The 16,464-nt window shown below is 54.6% G+C and overlaps 1 protein-coding gene across 1 annotated transcript; it reads left to right on the top strand.

Moving 5' to 3' along the window:
- The first annotated feature begins 8,175 nt into the window (after positions 1–8,175).
- Positions 8,176–11,135, top strand: GPR31 (G protein-coupled receptor 31). Its single transcript, XM_027552038.1, has one exon. It carries the CDS (start codon positions 8,259–8,261, stop codon positions 9,195–9,197), a length of 939 nt encoding a protein of 312 aa, XP_027407839.1. The 5' UTR covers positions 8,176–8,258; the 3' UTR covers positions 9,198–11,135.
- The last annotated feature ends 5,329 nt before the right edge of the window (positions 11,136–16,464 follow it).

The following is a 16,464-nucleotide window of genomic DNA, read 5'->3' as shown; positions in this document are numbered from 1 at the left end:
TGTGAGTCTGCAGCTGGGGAAATAAATCAGATGACGCCCCTGGAGGTGGGGGAAGGGGCCAACCCCAGGCCTGCAGACCCTGGACGGCAGGAGAGCAGGGCTTCCTGGCGAAGCCGCAGGACTAGAGGACCCAGACACAGGCCCTGGGGCACCACATGTCAGGGAAAGCATGCTCTCAACCGTGCTGGCTGTTGCTGGGAGTTCTAGGAAAGTGCTGGAAGAAAAAGGCATTTCTGGTCTCTTAGCTCTACGAAGGCATGATCCTGTGATTCAGTAGAAAGACTATTTGTGACTAATGCTGCCCACTGAGAAAACAGTTTGAAAGTACATTCCTAAAGGTGTCTAGTTAGAGAATCCTCTTAACAAGAACAGTTTGACCAGATTGTAATATTCTTCAAATACACCGGGGAGAATGTCTAGTTAACCGTGACCAAGGTGTCTGAATTTGGAGTATGACTTCAAATATGCTCCTGGCTCTGGGATCTCACTGAACATGCCAGGTTGAGGAGCCCAGTTGGTGCTGAGTGGGGTCCTCTGTGAACACCAGCTCCTCTTCTCTCGGTCACAAGATTTCAGCACATGGGGCAGACTCCATCTCTCCATGCCCCCGTCTGCCTTCTGAGAGTCAGGTCAGAGGGTCCCTTTTCCCCGAGGTCCCCCAGCCTGCAGAAGTTAGACGTAAATGTGGTTTCAGTTTTTGTTCAATGTCGATAAATGAAGAAGACTACTTGGTAAAGTGTGATTCTTTCAACGTTTCCCGCACCCCAGAGCCCTGTGGGAAGCTGCCACCCACGGGGGGCTGCCCGAGCAGGGTCACAGCTGGGGGAGCAGCCAGCTCGTTGCAACCACAAGCCTGAGAAACAGGAAAGGGCGGGCCTGTCCCTGAAACTCATGCTTTGGTGGCCCGAGTGCAGGTTCCCAGAGCTGCGTGGAGCCAGACTGGAAGGTTCGTCCCGGGTCACTGACGGAGTGGTGGGGCGGTGCTTCCGCCGGGTTGCGGCTCGGTCCCGCGGGGTGGCACGTAGGGTCAGGGGTCCTGCAGGGTCCCACGGTAGGAGAATCCACTCCCAGTGTCTCCTTGGCGAGCCCCCCAAAGTGTTTCTTCCCCCAATTCCTGGCCTAATAGATCTATAAAGAAAACCAAAGAAATGCACAGTCTTCTGTGTCAACTCTACATCTATTTACTAAGAACAACAAAAATTGAAATCAAACCCATGCAAAGCCCTCCTATACCCTGGACACAAGTTCTGTCTCTTAGAACCTTTTGTAAAGTCATAGCTAGTGGCATAGATAAAGGCTCAGCTACAGGATATCCCCTACCTTGTCTGTTGGAGAAGGCAGTGGCACCCCACTCCAGTACTCTTGCCTGGAAAATCCCATGGACGGAGGAGCCTGGTAGGCTGCAGTCCATGGGGTCACTAAGAGTCAGACACGACTGAGCAACTTCACTTTCACTTTTCACTTTCATGCATTGGAGAAGGAAATGGCAACCTGATCCAGTGTTCTTGCCTGGAGAATCTCAGGGACAGGGGAGCCTGGTGGGCTGCTGTCTCTGGGGTTGCACACGGTTGGACACGACTGAAGCGACTTACCACCACCTTGTCTGTGATGCTGATTTCCAAACATTTCAAAGCATAATGACTTGAGAAGCTATTTAAGATTACAGATTAAATGGAGAAAAAAATCCACTTTGTAAACATCTACTTCTCCTTCACTGACTGCACTAAATCCTTTGACTGTGTGGATCACAACAAACTGTGGGAAATTCTTAAAGAGATGGGAATACCAGACCACCTTGCCTGCCTCCTAAGCAACGTGTATGCAGGTCAAGAAGCAACAGTTAGAACCAGATGTGGAACAACAGACTGGTTCCAAGTAGGGAAAGGAGTACATCAGGCTGTATGCTGTCACCCCGTATTTAACTTATATGTACAGTACATCATGCAAAATGCTCGGCTGCATGAAGGTCAAGCTGGCAAGATTGCAGGGAGACATAGCAGCAACCTCAGATATGCAGATAACACCACCCTTATGACAGACAGCAAAGAGGAAAATAAAAAGCCTCTTGATAAAGGTGAAAGAGGAGAGTGAAAAAGCTGAACTAAAACTCAACATTCAGAAAACTAAGATCATGGCATCCGGTCCCATCACGTCATTGGAAATAGATGGGGAAACAATAGAAACAGTGACAGACTATTTTGGGGGGCTCCAAAATCACTGCAGATATGAAATTAAAGATGCTTGCTCCTTGGAAGAAAAGCTATGACAAACTTAGCATATTAAAAACCAGAGACATTACTTTGCCAACAAAGGTCCATCTAGTCAAGGCTATGGTTTTTCCAGTGGTCATGTATGGATATGAGAGTTGGACCACAAAGAAGGCTCAGCGCTGAAGAAATGATGCTTTTGAACTGTGGTGTTGGAGAAGACTCTTGAGAGTCCCTTGGGCTGCAAGGAGATCAAACCAGTCAATTATAAAGGAAATCATTCCTGAATATTCATTGGAAGGACTGATGATGAAGTTGAAACTCCAATTTCTGGCCACCTAATGTGAAGAGTGAACTCATTGGAAAAGACCCTGATGCTGGGAAAGATTGAAGGCAGGAGAAGAAGGGGATGACAGAGGATGAGATGGCTGGATGGCATCACTGACTCAATGGATATGAGTTTGAGCAAGCTCCGGGAGATGATGAAGGATAGGGAGGCCTGGTGTGCTGTGGTCCATGGGGTCGCAGAGTCTGACACAACCGAGCAACTGAACAACAGCAACAAACTGTGTGAAGCAGCACCTGATAGAAAGCACTGGAAGGAAATTTACCAACAGTTTAGCAAACAGTGTCTCTAAGTGGTGGGATTTGAAAAAAAAACGAAAAATGTTTTTTTATTTTACTTTACAGCTTCCTATATGTTCTATGACAGAATAGATCACTTTAATAATAAGGAAGTGGCAGTAAATTCTAAAGTTTTTAACCTGTGAGTTTACAGTTGAGAGGGACACATTTTCTTTGGAAGAATCAGTCCGAGACTGAGGACCGCAGTGTTCACTCGTGGGACGAGCAGCCTTGCAGTGCGGTTAGTCATGTGGACGCGGGCATCACACCCTCCTGAGAGACACACAGAGGCAAAGACGTCGGGAAGGGCGAGAACACGTGTGATTAGAAAGTCATGATTGATCTCTCGAGGACGAGAATTTAAAGCCCACTAGACCACTTTCCAATTGATCTCATAAGCATAGTAATTACGTTGGCCATTTTCACGTCTGGGGGAAGAGCAGAGAGGAGGCGAGAGAACGCAGACGGCACTGGCCGGAGGGCACGGAGGGGGGCAGTCACACCACCCGCCAGGAAGCCCACCCCACACGCAGAGCACGTCTGCTGATCCAAGAGAGTGGCCCCGGGAAGACAAGCTACAGACAGCAGGTACTGGGTGAGCCCGTCCGCATGCGACGGGTGGTTATGTAACAGCGACTTCCCGTTTCACTGCGCCTTCCTGTGTTTCCCGTTTGTTATGCACTGAGATGATATCAGACTGGCAATGAGACAAAATCTGAGACTCCTCTGTAAGAAAACAAACCCGTGCCTGGGAAAATGAGCATCGATTTCTCCTAATCCTTTGAGCTGTGTGTTATCAGAGTGATGGCACAAGTGTCGGGGGTGGGGGGGTTGTGGCAGCAGAAGGCGAGGGTGGCGGGGATGAGGCGGCTGCACTGACCGCCCCCCCGCCCCCAGGCTCTGCCGGGAGGGTGAGGAGAGGGACACAAACTCAGGACCACGGCATCACTGCCCCTGGTCCAGGCGTGGGGAGGAGCGCAAGCCAGGGGCCACGCGTCCTAACAGCAGCTATCCAAGTTGCCTTCGAAGCAAATCTGAAAGATCCGATGTAACTGTCATTTTCCCCGAAAACTAGCTGAGCTCCTCTCAGCTCCGTGTAGAGACATGTGATGCCCACACAGACACACGTGTGCACACACTTTCCATATCTACTAGCTCATCATCACATGAGGGCTTTTTAAAAAAATCTTTTATTGAAATACAGTTGGTTTACACTGCTGTGCAAAAACCTGCCATACAGCAAAGTGACCCAGGTATACAGACATGTGTTCTTTTCCACACTCTTTCCGTATGGTTTATTATGGAATGCTGGAGACAGCTCCCTGAGCTCTACGGTAGGACCTGCTTGTTTATCCGTCCTGTCTGTAACAGCTGGCGTCTGCTAACCCCAAGCTCCCAGGCCATCCGTCCCCCGGCCTCCCCAACCCCTGGGCAACCGAAGGCCTGCTCTCTCTGTCTGCTTCGTCTGTGTCGTCCTCTAGATCCCACACGTGGGTGACAGCATGTGGTGCTTGTCTCTGACTTGTTTCACTTAGTGTGGTCATCTCTGGGTCCGTCTGTGCAGCTGCATAAACAGCGTGCTGCAGTCCATGGGGTCACAAAGAGTCGGACACGGCTGAGTGACTGAACTGAAGATTACGCTGCGGCCCAAATGTGGTTAAGGCAGGAGAAGACTTTTACAAAACGTTGGTAGCTGCCGCCCTGCTCACACATCGTCCAGACTCCAAGCTCCCGTGTGGATCCTCAGTCTAGAAGGAGAAAGGGGGCCCTGGCTGAATGCTGCTGCTGCTGCTAAGTCGCTTCAGTCGTGTCTGACTCTGTGCGACCCCATAGACGGCAGCCCACCAGGCTCCCCCGCCCCTGGGATCCTCCAGGCAAGAACACTGGAGTGGGTTGCCATTTCCTTCTCCAATGCATGAAAGTGAAAAGTGAAAGTGAAGTCACTCAGTCGTGTCCGACTCTTCGCAACCCCGTGGACTGCAGCCTACCAGGCTCCTCCACCCATGGGATTTTCCAGGCAAGAGTACTGGAGTGGGGTACCATTCACCCAACCCCTCGGTGAAGCCCCTTCTGGTGAGTTTCCCCAGGTGTGAGGGCTCCTCCAACAAGCGCAGAACCCCAGAGGTGACGCCCCTTCTCCCTGCCTTTCCTCCATGTGGCACGGCTTCCAGAGACCTTCGTTCACTCATACATGGAAATTTCGACAGCGGCATGGGGTCCCTGCCAAAACCTGAGTCCTGCAGGGACCCTGGCCAGAGCCGCCCTCTGGGAGCCTGTCCCCCGTGGACCAAATCTGCTCACTGGCACGGGCACCACAGAAGGGTTTCTGGGGTTCACATGCTGGGACAGAAGGAAATGTCGCAAGAAAAGCACAGAGTCCTGTAAAGCAAATTTATCACGTTCTGTATATTTGACTCTTTCTTTACCAAACGCAAAGGAGAAAAGGAAAGATACACCCATCTGAATGCAGAGTTCTCAATAATAGCAAGGAGAGATAAGAAAGCCTTCCTCAGCAATCAATGCAAAGCAATAGAGGAAAACAACAGAATGGGAAAGACTAGAGATCGCTTCAGGAAAATTAGAGATACCATGGGAACATTTCATGCAAAGATGGGCTCAAGAGGTAGCAAGAATACACAGAAGAACTATACAAAAAATATCTTCACGACCCAGATAATCACGATGGTGTGATCACTCACCTAGAGCCAGACATCCCGGAATGTGAAGTCAAGTGGGCCTTAGAAAGCATCACTACGAACAAAGCTAGTGGAGGTGATGGAACTCCAGTTGAGCTATTTCAAATCCTGGAAGATGATGCTGTGAAAGTGCACTCAATATGCCAGCAAATTTGGAAAACTCAGCAGTGGCCACAGGACTGGAAAAGGTCGGTTTTCATTCCAATCCCAAAGAAAGGCAATGCCAAAGAATGCTCAAACTACCACACAATTGCACTTATTTCACATGCTAGCAAAGTAATGCTCAAAATTCTCCAAGCCAGGCTTCAACAGTATGTAAACTTCCAGACATTCAAGCTGGATTTAGAAAAGGTAGAGGAACCAGGGATCAAATTGCCAACATCCATTGGATCATAGATAAATAAGAGAGTTCCAGAAAAACATCTGTTTCTGCTTTATTGCCTATACCAAAGCCTTTGACTGTGCAGATCACAACAAACTTCTTAAAGGACAATACCATCTTCCAGAAGTAAGGAGAACACACCAGTATGCTGAGAAAAAGAAGCAGAATTTTTTTTTTACTCTATAACTTTGATTTTTTATATTTAAAAGGAAACATGTAATTACTTATATATTATATAAATAATTATATTTTAAAATACATAATTATTTTCCTTTTATATTTAAAAAGAAAATACATAATTATTAATGTTTATGTTACCTATTGAGCTAGAATACTTACAATTTAGAAAGTTTTGGTATACTGTGAATATGCACTTAAGGGGTAGTAGCTTTTAAGGTCTCTCCAAGTTTTCAATGCATTGAAATGATTTAATCCATTTCTTTCCTGCGTTTGTGTAACTTCTGTCCCTCAGCAGTTGAGTAAGGGCCAGCTTTCCTGGGCGTCACCATGAACCACAGCATCTCTGGAGATGAGCTGGTGGTCTCCAGCCAGCCCTCAGCTGGAACGAACACATCCTCTCGTGTCCCTGGAGGCGTCGCTGGAGGTACCAGGGGGTACGTTTCTGCAATTGCAAAAGCTTAGACGACTCTCCAAATGCACCTTCTTAGGAAATAAGAGGCAGGCAAACCTGCATGATGCAGAGAAGGAAGAATGTGTGGGCTGGTGGTCCAGCTGGAAAGGAAAACCGGATAAAATTAAAGCAAGAAGGAATACAAGTCAAATTGCCTGAAAAGTCGCGCAGTCACGCGGCGGCTTGCTGAGACCTGGACTTTCCACACACACAGGAGTGAGGCTGCTGCAGGCGTGCACGCCGTGGGCAGTGTGGCTGAGACGCGGGCTCTGGGGCAAGCGGGGCGGGGAGCACCCGGCCCCTGCCGCTCACCGCCCGGTGACCTGGAATGAGTGGCCTCGCCTCTCTGAGCCACCGCGCCTCCATCCACAATGCAGGGCTTAGGCCTGTACCTTCTGCAGCTCAAAGCAGTAACAGGTGCGCGCACGACAGCGCCTGAAACACGGAGAACACACCGCAGCTAGGAATCCTCACTGTTGGAAAACCCCCTGAAGCTTCCAGCTTAGGCCTCAGCAACGAAGGTGTCATAGCACATGGAACTGAAGTCAGGTGTGGAATTGTATCACTGCGTTGGGAGAAAAGAGTTTTGTTAGCAGTTTAAGCCCTGGATGGAGGTTAATGACGACTGCAGCACCCGTGTCCGGCGCCGGTGATGTCCCAGATAACGGTGCACAGCGCCGCGCGTGTAAGAGTCTCAGACACAGGGACCCGGCACGCAGGTGTCCTCACATGCACCCCGCAGAGCTGCTAAGTGGGGAAGCCAGATGGAACTAAACTCTATTTGACTCCAAAGCTCAAACCAGGCTGAACAGGGACTTCCCTAGTGATAGAGCGGTAAGAACTTCACACTGCCATTGCAGGGCGCACAGGTTCAATCCCTGATCAGAGAACTAAGATCCTGCATGTCATGAAGTCAAAACAGAAAGAAAAAAAATTCAGGCTGAACAGAAACAGGGAGAATCAGGGTGAACTGCAGGCCAAGACCCAGGTGAACTAGGATCAGGATGGGTCGGAACGACGGGTTCACCAATGTTTAGTTTTTGATTCTGCTTGTGTGTGAGGCACACAGAGCGTCACCAGCGCGCGTCCCTGGGCTCGTGGACCGGACATGCTGGCGGAGTCTGTGCACCCAGACCCATCCCTGAGCTTACTCTGCTTTCCAAGCCCGTGGAGACCCGGGGGTGTGGGTCCCCAGGTGGGGAGCGTGGGAGGGGAGGGGGGGGAGGGTCTTCTCCTCAACAGAAGATCAGCTCTGATGAAATGAAAGGACAAGTGAAAGCGGGGAACCGTCGACTGGCCGGGTCGTCCACGTCCTCTTCTCGGGGATCGCAGCCCCGGGTCTGGCTGTCGGAAGACAGTGCAAACTCTAGAACAGTCTGTTCCCACCATTATCTTAACTTTATAACATCTTCCTGAACTTCCCAAGCCCCTCAGGGGCCACACACAGACCCTCAGGATAAAGTGCTGGATTTAACACAGGACGACAGGAAGTGAAACACAATTTCCCCTTTTTCAGGGCAAAACAAAACTGCAAGGGTTTTTTCCCTCTGCTCCTGATCCTCTTTCCCCAAACAAACTTCACTTTGTCTTTGGCTTCATCCGGATGCTGTCAGTGTGCCGTCCGTCCTGGCGGGAACCAGCACAGCCTTGGGCTCCGTCCCTGCCTTCTGCTCCCGGAGCCTCAGCCCCCTAGACGGACGGACGGCGGGACTCGCGACATGCTGCCGCCCAACTGCTCGGAGCACAGCCGTGCGGCAGAGGTGGCCACGGCCTCGCTGCTGCTGCTGGAGTGCGGGCTGGGCACGCTGGGCAACGCCGTGGCGCTCTGGACCTTCTTCTTCCGTCTGAAGGTGTGGAAGCCCTACGCCGTCTACCTGCTCAACCTGGTGCTCGCGGACCTCCTGCTGGCCGGCTGCCTGCCCTTCCACGCCGCCTTCTACCTGCGGCGCAAGAGCTGGGACCTGGGGCGCGCGTCCTGCCAGGCGCTGCTCTTCCTGCGCGCCCTGTGCCGCGGGGCGGGCGTGGCCTTCCTCACCGCCGTCACCCTGGACCGCTACCTGCGGGTGGTCCACTCCAGGCTCAGGGTCAACGCGCTGTCCCTGCGGGCGGCCTGGGGCATCTCGGCCCTCGTGTGGCTGCTCATGGCCGCGCTCAACCACCAGAGCGCGCTCCCCTCGGAGGCGGACTGCCCCGGCCCCGAGCCCCGGGAAGAGTCCTTCCGCCACCGCTGGCGGGAGGCGTTCTTCTTCGTCCAGTTCATCCTGCCCTTCGGCCTCATCCTGTTCTGCAGCGTGGGCATCCTCAGGACCCTGCGGAAGCGGCTGCGGGAGCCGGACAAGCAGCCCAAGCTGCGGCGGGCGCAGGCGCTGGTGGGCGCGGTGGTCGTGCTGTTCGCACTGTGCTTTCTGCCCTGCTTCGTGGCCCGCGTCCTGCTGGCCGCCGCGCGGGCCTGCGGGCTCCGGAGCGCGGCGGTCCACGCGGCCGACGTGACCGGCAGCCTCACCTACCTGCAGGGCGTGCTGAATCCCGTGGTCTACTGCTTCTCTAGCCCCGCCTTCCGGCACTCCTACCGCAAGCTCTTCTATACCCTCACCCTGCGGACCCGCCGGCAGCACACAGAGGCCCCGGGCTGGGACCTCAGAGACTCGGACTCCTGAGGACCACCCGCCCTTCCCCGTCTCCAGGACGACTTCCCCAGGGGCGAGCAAGCAGGATGGGAAGTCAGGATTAGGCACTACACACTCCCCACCGTGTTCACCGGGATTTCCTCCAGCGATGGAGCCTCAGGGAGCCGCTACTCAAAACTGAGCCAGTAGCATCTCCGTGACACAATTCTGAGACAGGCTGAATGGCTCAGTTATGGCCCCACACTCACAGCTGAGGAAAGATGCTCTGGTGTCCAGTGAAGGAGGGGGAGGAGGAGGAAGGCGGCATGGCTGGTGTGGTTCTGACTCTTTGGCGCTGGCAAATCACTTTAATTCCTATGCTGGTTTGTAAATGAAAACTGCCCTTTTGCACCTACTGTGCAGACTGTGGTAACCGACATGGGGAAGTGGGGCTTCAGAGCTGAAACCAGGTTCCGCCGGGTGTAAGCGTCCCATGCTCAGCTCTGCTTAGCTCACCACGGTTTGATAAACTCAAGCTTCACTTGCATAAATTATAGGTCACACCCAAGACAGCAAGGTCAGTGCCTACCTTTATTATTATGAGTGCTTTCTTACTAAACCTCTCAAAAGTGCTTGTAGAACTCTCTAAGGTTTGAACGGCTATGTGCTTCTGAGATCCGTCTGCTTCCCCTGCTCTGTTTGAGCCTCCTGGGAGAAGAACTAGGAGTGAGACAGCGCTTTGCGTGTGAGAGCGTGCTTTCCACCCAATGCCCACAACGTGGAAGTCTTGAGCAAGGCGGCTGGGGCCCCGCCAGGAGCAAGGCCACCGCAGAGGAGGTGGGCAGAGCCCCTGGACACCGGCAACGACGGCCTCGTCTCCTCTTTCTCTTAAATGATGTCCCAGATTTGCAGCCCACGCTGCTGACAGAGGACTTAGAATGTCACCTTCATATCTGCCTCATCTCCCGTTCTCTGTTCAAGACGGTGGTGCCGCCCCAGAGAGACTCTAAGATGCTTAGACGAGGCCTGTGGCCCTGGTCCTGGGGTCCACCTGTAGGGCTGGGTCCCGGGGGTCCACTTGGAGCACTGGGTCCGGGATCCGCCTGTAGCACTCGGTCCCAGGATCCACCTGTAGCACTGGGTCCCGGGATCCACTTGGAGCAATGGTTTCCGGGATCCACCTGGAGCACTGGGTCCCGGGATCCACCTGGAGCACTAGGTCCCGGGATCTGCCTGTAGCACTCGGTCCCAGGATCCACTTGGAGCAATGGTTCCCGGGGTCCACCTGTAGGGCTGGGTCCCGGGGTCCACTTGGAGCACTTGGTCCCAGGATCCACTTGGAGCAATGGTTTCCGGGATCCACCTGGAGCACTGGGTCCCGGGATCCACCTGGAGCACTCGGTCCCGGGATCCACCTGGAGCACTCGGTCCTGGGATCCACCTGGAGCTCTGGGTCCGGGATCCGCCTGGAGCACTCAGTCCCAGGGTCTGCCTGTAGCCCTGGGCCCCATGCAGCCCTCACTGGGGCCTCACAAGACCTTTACCTGTACCGCCCCCAGAGAGAGGCTTCTGCTTTTCCCAGAAGGTGGCTCTATGATTGCTGCAGGATTTAAGGTTAGAACTGCTGGAATTAGACAACAGAAAATGGCAAAGCTACCTCCTCTCCCATCTGTATGCCTCCCACGTAGGCTCCTTGCCAGAACCAGACTTGAAATGTGGGCGTGGCCTTTCTACTGCACCCCTGAAGGACGCAGGCCACAGTACGAGGCACCCAGTGTGCCCAGGGGTCCCGGGGAACGCGGGTCCCCCAGCAACACCGCTTTCTTTTCGGAGTTCAGTTCCTCCCGAGTGAACAGAATTTCAAAGGACTTAGGAGGGAAACAGGACCAGATGAGGTGTGATGCTGCTGAGTAAACTCTCTGATGTGGATTCTAAACTGTGTTTCTTCTGTCTCAGAGCAAAGAATTATCTCCATTTTTCTTCCTTTGATGTTACTGCATATACAATTTTAAACGCTGCTTTAAAGAAACAGGGAAGCCTGGCGTGCTGCAGGCCATGGGGTCGCAGAGTCAGACACAGATGAGCAACAGAACTGAACTTAAAGAAACTAACGTTCGATGTAAGCATTTCCCATGTTATGATAAGTTCCCCATAAGCCTTATTGATAACCCAGTTAGGGTTATGGTTAAGAAACTAACCGTCCTTGTGCTGATGACATTTATGTCCCTACACAGGTAAATCCACACCCTTCAAACATGTAGCCATCGAGACATCAGGTACCCTCGGGTGGGGGTGGGCAAAGCCAGCCCACGTGACCGTCCGGACAGGCTTGCTGGCCCACACTGGGCACTGCCTGCTTCCCACACACCGTCCTGCCAGGCACCCTCCACAACGCTGGGGCCAGTGGCTCTGCCCAAACCCGGGGGGCCAAACAGGGAGGTCTCATCACAGAACTTCTGCTCCTCAGGGTCCTGATGACCATCTCCTAGACTCGCTGTGGTATCAGTTCGGGAACTTTTGAAATCTGGATGCCTCAGCTCACCCCGGGGGTTCTGACTCACTTGGTCTGGGAGGCATGGGTAGGTTTGAAGCCCCCTCTTGAATTTCCTCGGGTTTCCCAGGTGGCTCCAGGGTAAAGAACCCGCCTGCCAATGCAGAAGATGCAAGAGACCCTGGTTTGATCCCTGGGTCAGGAAGATCCCTGGAGAAGGCAATGGCGACCCACTCCAGTATTCTTTCTGGAGAAGCCCATGGACAGAGGAGCCTGGAGGGCTGCAGCCCACGGGGTCGTAGAGTCGGACGCGACTGAGCAACAGCGTCAGTCCTGTCGCCGTGCAGTCAGGCTGAGAGTCCCGGGGTCAGCGGTCATGCCTGGGGCCCCTTGACAGCATGCTTCTCCATGACTTCCTTGCCTTGTGACCTGGGACAGCTCATCCAACTGCTCTGAACTTTCCCCTCCTGTCAAACGGGGACAGTAGAGACAGACCACACGGGGCCGTCACGTGGCTGAAACAAGACATGAAACTGTGGGCACAGAGCCTGGCCCAGGACTCGGCCCACAGCAGGGGCTGCCTGGCCGTCTCCACGTGACCTGTTCAGTCGGCAAGCTCTGCTCATGTCCCCACAAGCCTGGGGTCCCTTTGGGGACTCAGCCATTCACCTACATACCCTCAACACAGCCTCCTGAGCCAGGTGTCCAGCAGCTCTGCTAAATCAGAGCTTTATTGCTATTCTCTCCTTCCAGTAATTCCTTTCTGGGTATTTTCTAAGGATCCTGTGAAATGGGACAAACTTTTGTGTGTGGAAGGTTCAGGATCTTCCAGGCATCTCTGAGGATGTTTTGGCCGCCTGGTCCTGCCTCTTCCGTCGGACGCCAGCTCTGCACTCGGACGGGCCCTTTCTTTAAAGACAGCGCACGGAGGCTGTCTTCCCCAGAGTATCTTCCCTGAGTAAGGAAATGACTCAGAATGAAAGTGTGAGTAGACGGTGTGCGACGGAGTCGGAACCACAGCTTTTCTGCTGCCAGGGGCAGGTTTTGGTTTCTCTTCTCCCGTGACTCGCTTCTTGTAACGCGGCGGGTCCCCAGCCTTGCTGTGCGTCTTGCAAATCTCAGCCCTGCCTCAGCTCTGACCCAGATTTCCCTATGAGAGATGAATTTCTTTCTCTGCTCAGATCATGCCGTCGCGCTTTGAAACTCCCAGCCACCTTCTCCTTCCTCTTTCCAGACTGTAGCAGCCGCTGTGCCCGCCTGGGTCACACGGGCTGCAGGTGCAGGCTCCGGCCTGGGACGCTCCCGACTCTGTCCCAGGAGCCCCTCCCCGCTGCCCCTGCCCGCGGCCTGCCTCGCCCTGGCCCGCAGGCCTCCGTGGGCCTCCTGTCTGCGCTCCCCACCCTGGAGGCTCCTTGCACCAGGCCTGGCGCACAGTAGATGCGTAATAAATCTGCAGAATAAATACCTACACAAATCAACCTGATTTTAAAGTTTAAAAATTCACTTTATTCATCGTTTAACAGGGATCTTTTTACAATGGGTAGAGGCCGTCCCCGCAGAGGAATGCTGGACCCCGTGACTCCAGGTCGAGCTGTCTGAGGATTCCCCACAGTGTATCCACAGTGCCTGCACCGTTTTACATTCCTGCCAGCAGTGCACGAGGGTTCCAGTTCCTCCACCTCCTTGCCAGCCCTCATCATTTTCTGGTTGCTTGTTTGCTTTTATAGTAGCCCTCCCAAGGGATGTGCAGGGGAGAAACGTTTCTTTGAAAATCAGGAAACACTTGATGACTTCAGAGACGGAGAAGAAGGTGAGAACCAGGCCCTCAGCGGGTTTGTTCTGAGGCCACCCTGCTCTGTAATCCACAGAGATCTCAGACAGCTTCCACATCTAAGCGGGTTTGTTCTGAGGCCACCCTGCTCTGTAATCCACAGAGATCTCAGACAGCTTCCATGTCTAAGCGGGTTCGTTCTGAGGCCACCCTGCTCTGTAATCCACGGAGATCTCAGACAGCTTCCACGTCTCAGTCTCTTTCTCACTGGAACCGTAGGCCGGAAGACACATGTCCTGAAGGTGGTCAGAGAAGCCACTCCCTGGATGCGAGCTGAGGGCCCCCCGTGCCCAGCCTCAGTCATGAGACCCCCGGGAGCCTGGAGTCAGGGCGGGACGGGCTGCTGTCCCCAGGAGTGCTCCGGCCTCAGCTGGAGGTTCAGCCCCACTGGCCTTCGGCCGGGGAAACTCGAACCCATCACCAGGTGGGGCCCACGTCTCCATCCAGAAAGAGAGATGACCGTTCACTGGAAGGACGGCTGGGAGGGCAGCCAGCCCCCCGGAACCCCGTCCTGACCCGAGCACACCGGACGCCTGGGGTCTTCACTGCACGGTGCCCTGCAGAGCAGCCGTCTGCCGACTGCAGTCAGACAACGGGAGACTGGGAGCTGAGGCGCAGGCCCTTTTCACACCATCCCCCGCCGCCCCCCGGTACCCAGGCTGACACCCCAAGTTCACCAGCCCCGCCGCCTCCCTGGGCACTCCCTGCCCCAGGCTGGGCCGTTGGGGACTTGATGGGAGCTTCTCTCCGTCAGTCCAGCCCCTGGACAGGCGGCACAGATGGTTTCCACGTTCACATTCAATGGGATAGTTTGCTTAACGTGCCAGTCTTTGTCCTGTGACTACACTGTACCTCCCTGTAGGGGAGAGCAGAGTGGACACCATGCCCCAGGGCGTTCCTGGTCCTGCATGAGGCTCAGAGGGCAGAAGACAGAGATGTGAGTGTGCTGCACAGGGCGTGAAAGACGGAGGGGGAGAGAGGGTCCTGGTTCAACCTGTGAGGCCCTGCACAGCCCTGCATGGCCACCTGGCATGTATCGGCCAGCTGGCGTGCACCCCGACACCTGGCTGTGCACCCCGCCGCCTGGCTGTGCACCCCGCTGCCTGGCTGTGCACCCCGCCGCCTGGCTGTGCACTGCACCATCACAGCACCCACCTGGCCACCCAGGGGGGCAGGAGGGGCCTCCCCAGGCTGCCGCTGTGTCTGGTTTGTTAAATCCTTGTCCATCTCAGAATTCTAACAGCTGCCCAAAGACTGCATTCCACCCACAGAAGGCTTCTGGTTGACTCACAAGTAATTTTAACTTGCCTTATACTATAGGTAGTTAAGAAGACCCAAGACTCTACATTTTTAAAAGTCTAGATTTTCACCTCTTCTTTGAAAACTGGCAGACGTGCCAGCCCTGGGCACAGACCGCCCCGCCCCAGGGCCCGCCCCAGGCCCCGCCCCAGGCCTTGGTGGGGGTGGAGCCCCGCCCTGGAGTGGACTTCCCTGCCGGTCCGTCCTGGCCACTGGGTGGCCCTCCTGGTCCCTGCGAGCAGCTATGCCTTCGTGGACTCCAGTCTGCACCTCTCTGCCGCTGCCTGTGTGCTCAGTCATGTCCGACACCATGGACTGCAGCCCGCCAGGCTCCTCTGTCCCTGGGATTCTCCAGGCAAGAATACTTGAGTGGGTTGCCATGCCCTCCTCCAGGGGATCTTCCTGATTCAGGGGCTGAACCTGCCTCTCCACGTCACCTTCATTGGCAGGCAGATATTTTCACCACTGAGCCAGCTGGGAAGCCCATATGATCCAGGCACATCGCTGCCAGGATAGTCCCCTTCATCGTAGTAAACGAACACGGAAATGGCTTCATTGACCTGTGGTGGTGGTGATTTGGTCGCTAAGTCGTGTCTAACTCTTGCGACCCCATGGACTGTTGCCTGCCAGTCTCCTCTGTCCATGGGATTCTCCAGGCAAGAATACTGGAGTAGGTTGCCACTTCTTTCTCCAGGGGATCTTCCTGACCCAGGGATCGAACCCAGGTCTGCCGCATTTCGGGCAGATTCTTTGGCAACTGAGCTCTGAGCAGCAGGCTCACTGACGGACCCTTACCCTAAAGCACTGACCACCTGGGCAGCCCGACCTACGCCTCACTGAGTTTCAAATGCATTTTTTAGTTTCCCTTCTTCGGTCAGTGTGATGGTTACTTGTCTGTGTCCACACGGCCAGACCTGGGTGCCCAGTGACTCATCAGACCCCAATCCAGGCGCTGTGTGGAGGCCTCTGTGGACGGGTCAGCACCTGCCTGTGAGGAGAGGAGCTCACCCTTCCTGATGGGGTGGGCCTCGTCTGATCAGGAGGGGGCCTTGGAGGCAGAACCCTGGGTTTCCTGGAGATTGAGGCATTCTGCGCTCAGACCCGAAGGCAGAAACCCGCCGCAGCCTGTAGCTCACGGGTGTAGAAGGCTTTAAATGAACCCTGCACCTGTGCACACACCTGCCTGCTGCTCAGGGAGGAGCGCCCTCCGCCACTCTCGCTCCCCCTCCGGGTGCTGCAGTGGTGATTTCAGCTCGGCTGTCAGGGCAGGTCGTCCAGAGGTCTGCTTTTGGCGCTTTATTTCCGTTTCCGCTGCCCCTTTGCTCGCCTCTCCTCCACGCCCCCAGCGTCAGCTTCCCCTGGGCCTCCGTTCCCTCCCGTCCGCAGTGCCCTCCTGTCCTCGGAGGTCCTCGCTTCTCCCCGACACATGTTACCCCCACCCCTGCTCTGCTCTGCCATCTTCCTGTGCCCGCGACAGGGACAGTCCGGAGTCCCCAGAGCGCGTGCATTTGGTTTCCGTTTAACGTGAAACTGAACAGTTCTTGGTTAGATTCAGCTCCTATCGGATCGGGCTGTGTGTTCGCACAGCCCCGTTAGACACACGGGCGTTCAGTGCAGAGGACAGGCTTGTTTCTCAGCTCAGTTCAGTTCAGTCGCTCAGTCGTGTCCGACTCTTTGTGACCCCACGGACCGCAGCA

This window comes from Bos indicus x Bos taurus, chromosome 9, assembly GCF_003369695.1.
Source record: "Bos indicus x Bos taurus breed Angus x Brahman F1 hybrid chromosome 9, Bos_hybrid_MaternalHap_v2.0, whole genome shotgun sequence".
Lineage (NCBI taxonomy): Eukaryota > Metazoa > Chordata > Mammalia > Artiodactyla > Bovidae > Bos > Bos indicus x Bos taurus.
Note: the sequence above shows the minus strand (reverse complement) of the source record. Positions and strands in the feature narration are given on the sequence as shown.

Excerpts from the sequence above, each read along its gene's own strand:
- GPR31 (XM_027552038.1), top strand. The coding sequence starts at position 8,259 with ATGCTGCCGCCCAACTGCTCGGAGCACAGCCGTGCGGCAGAGGTGGCC.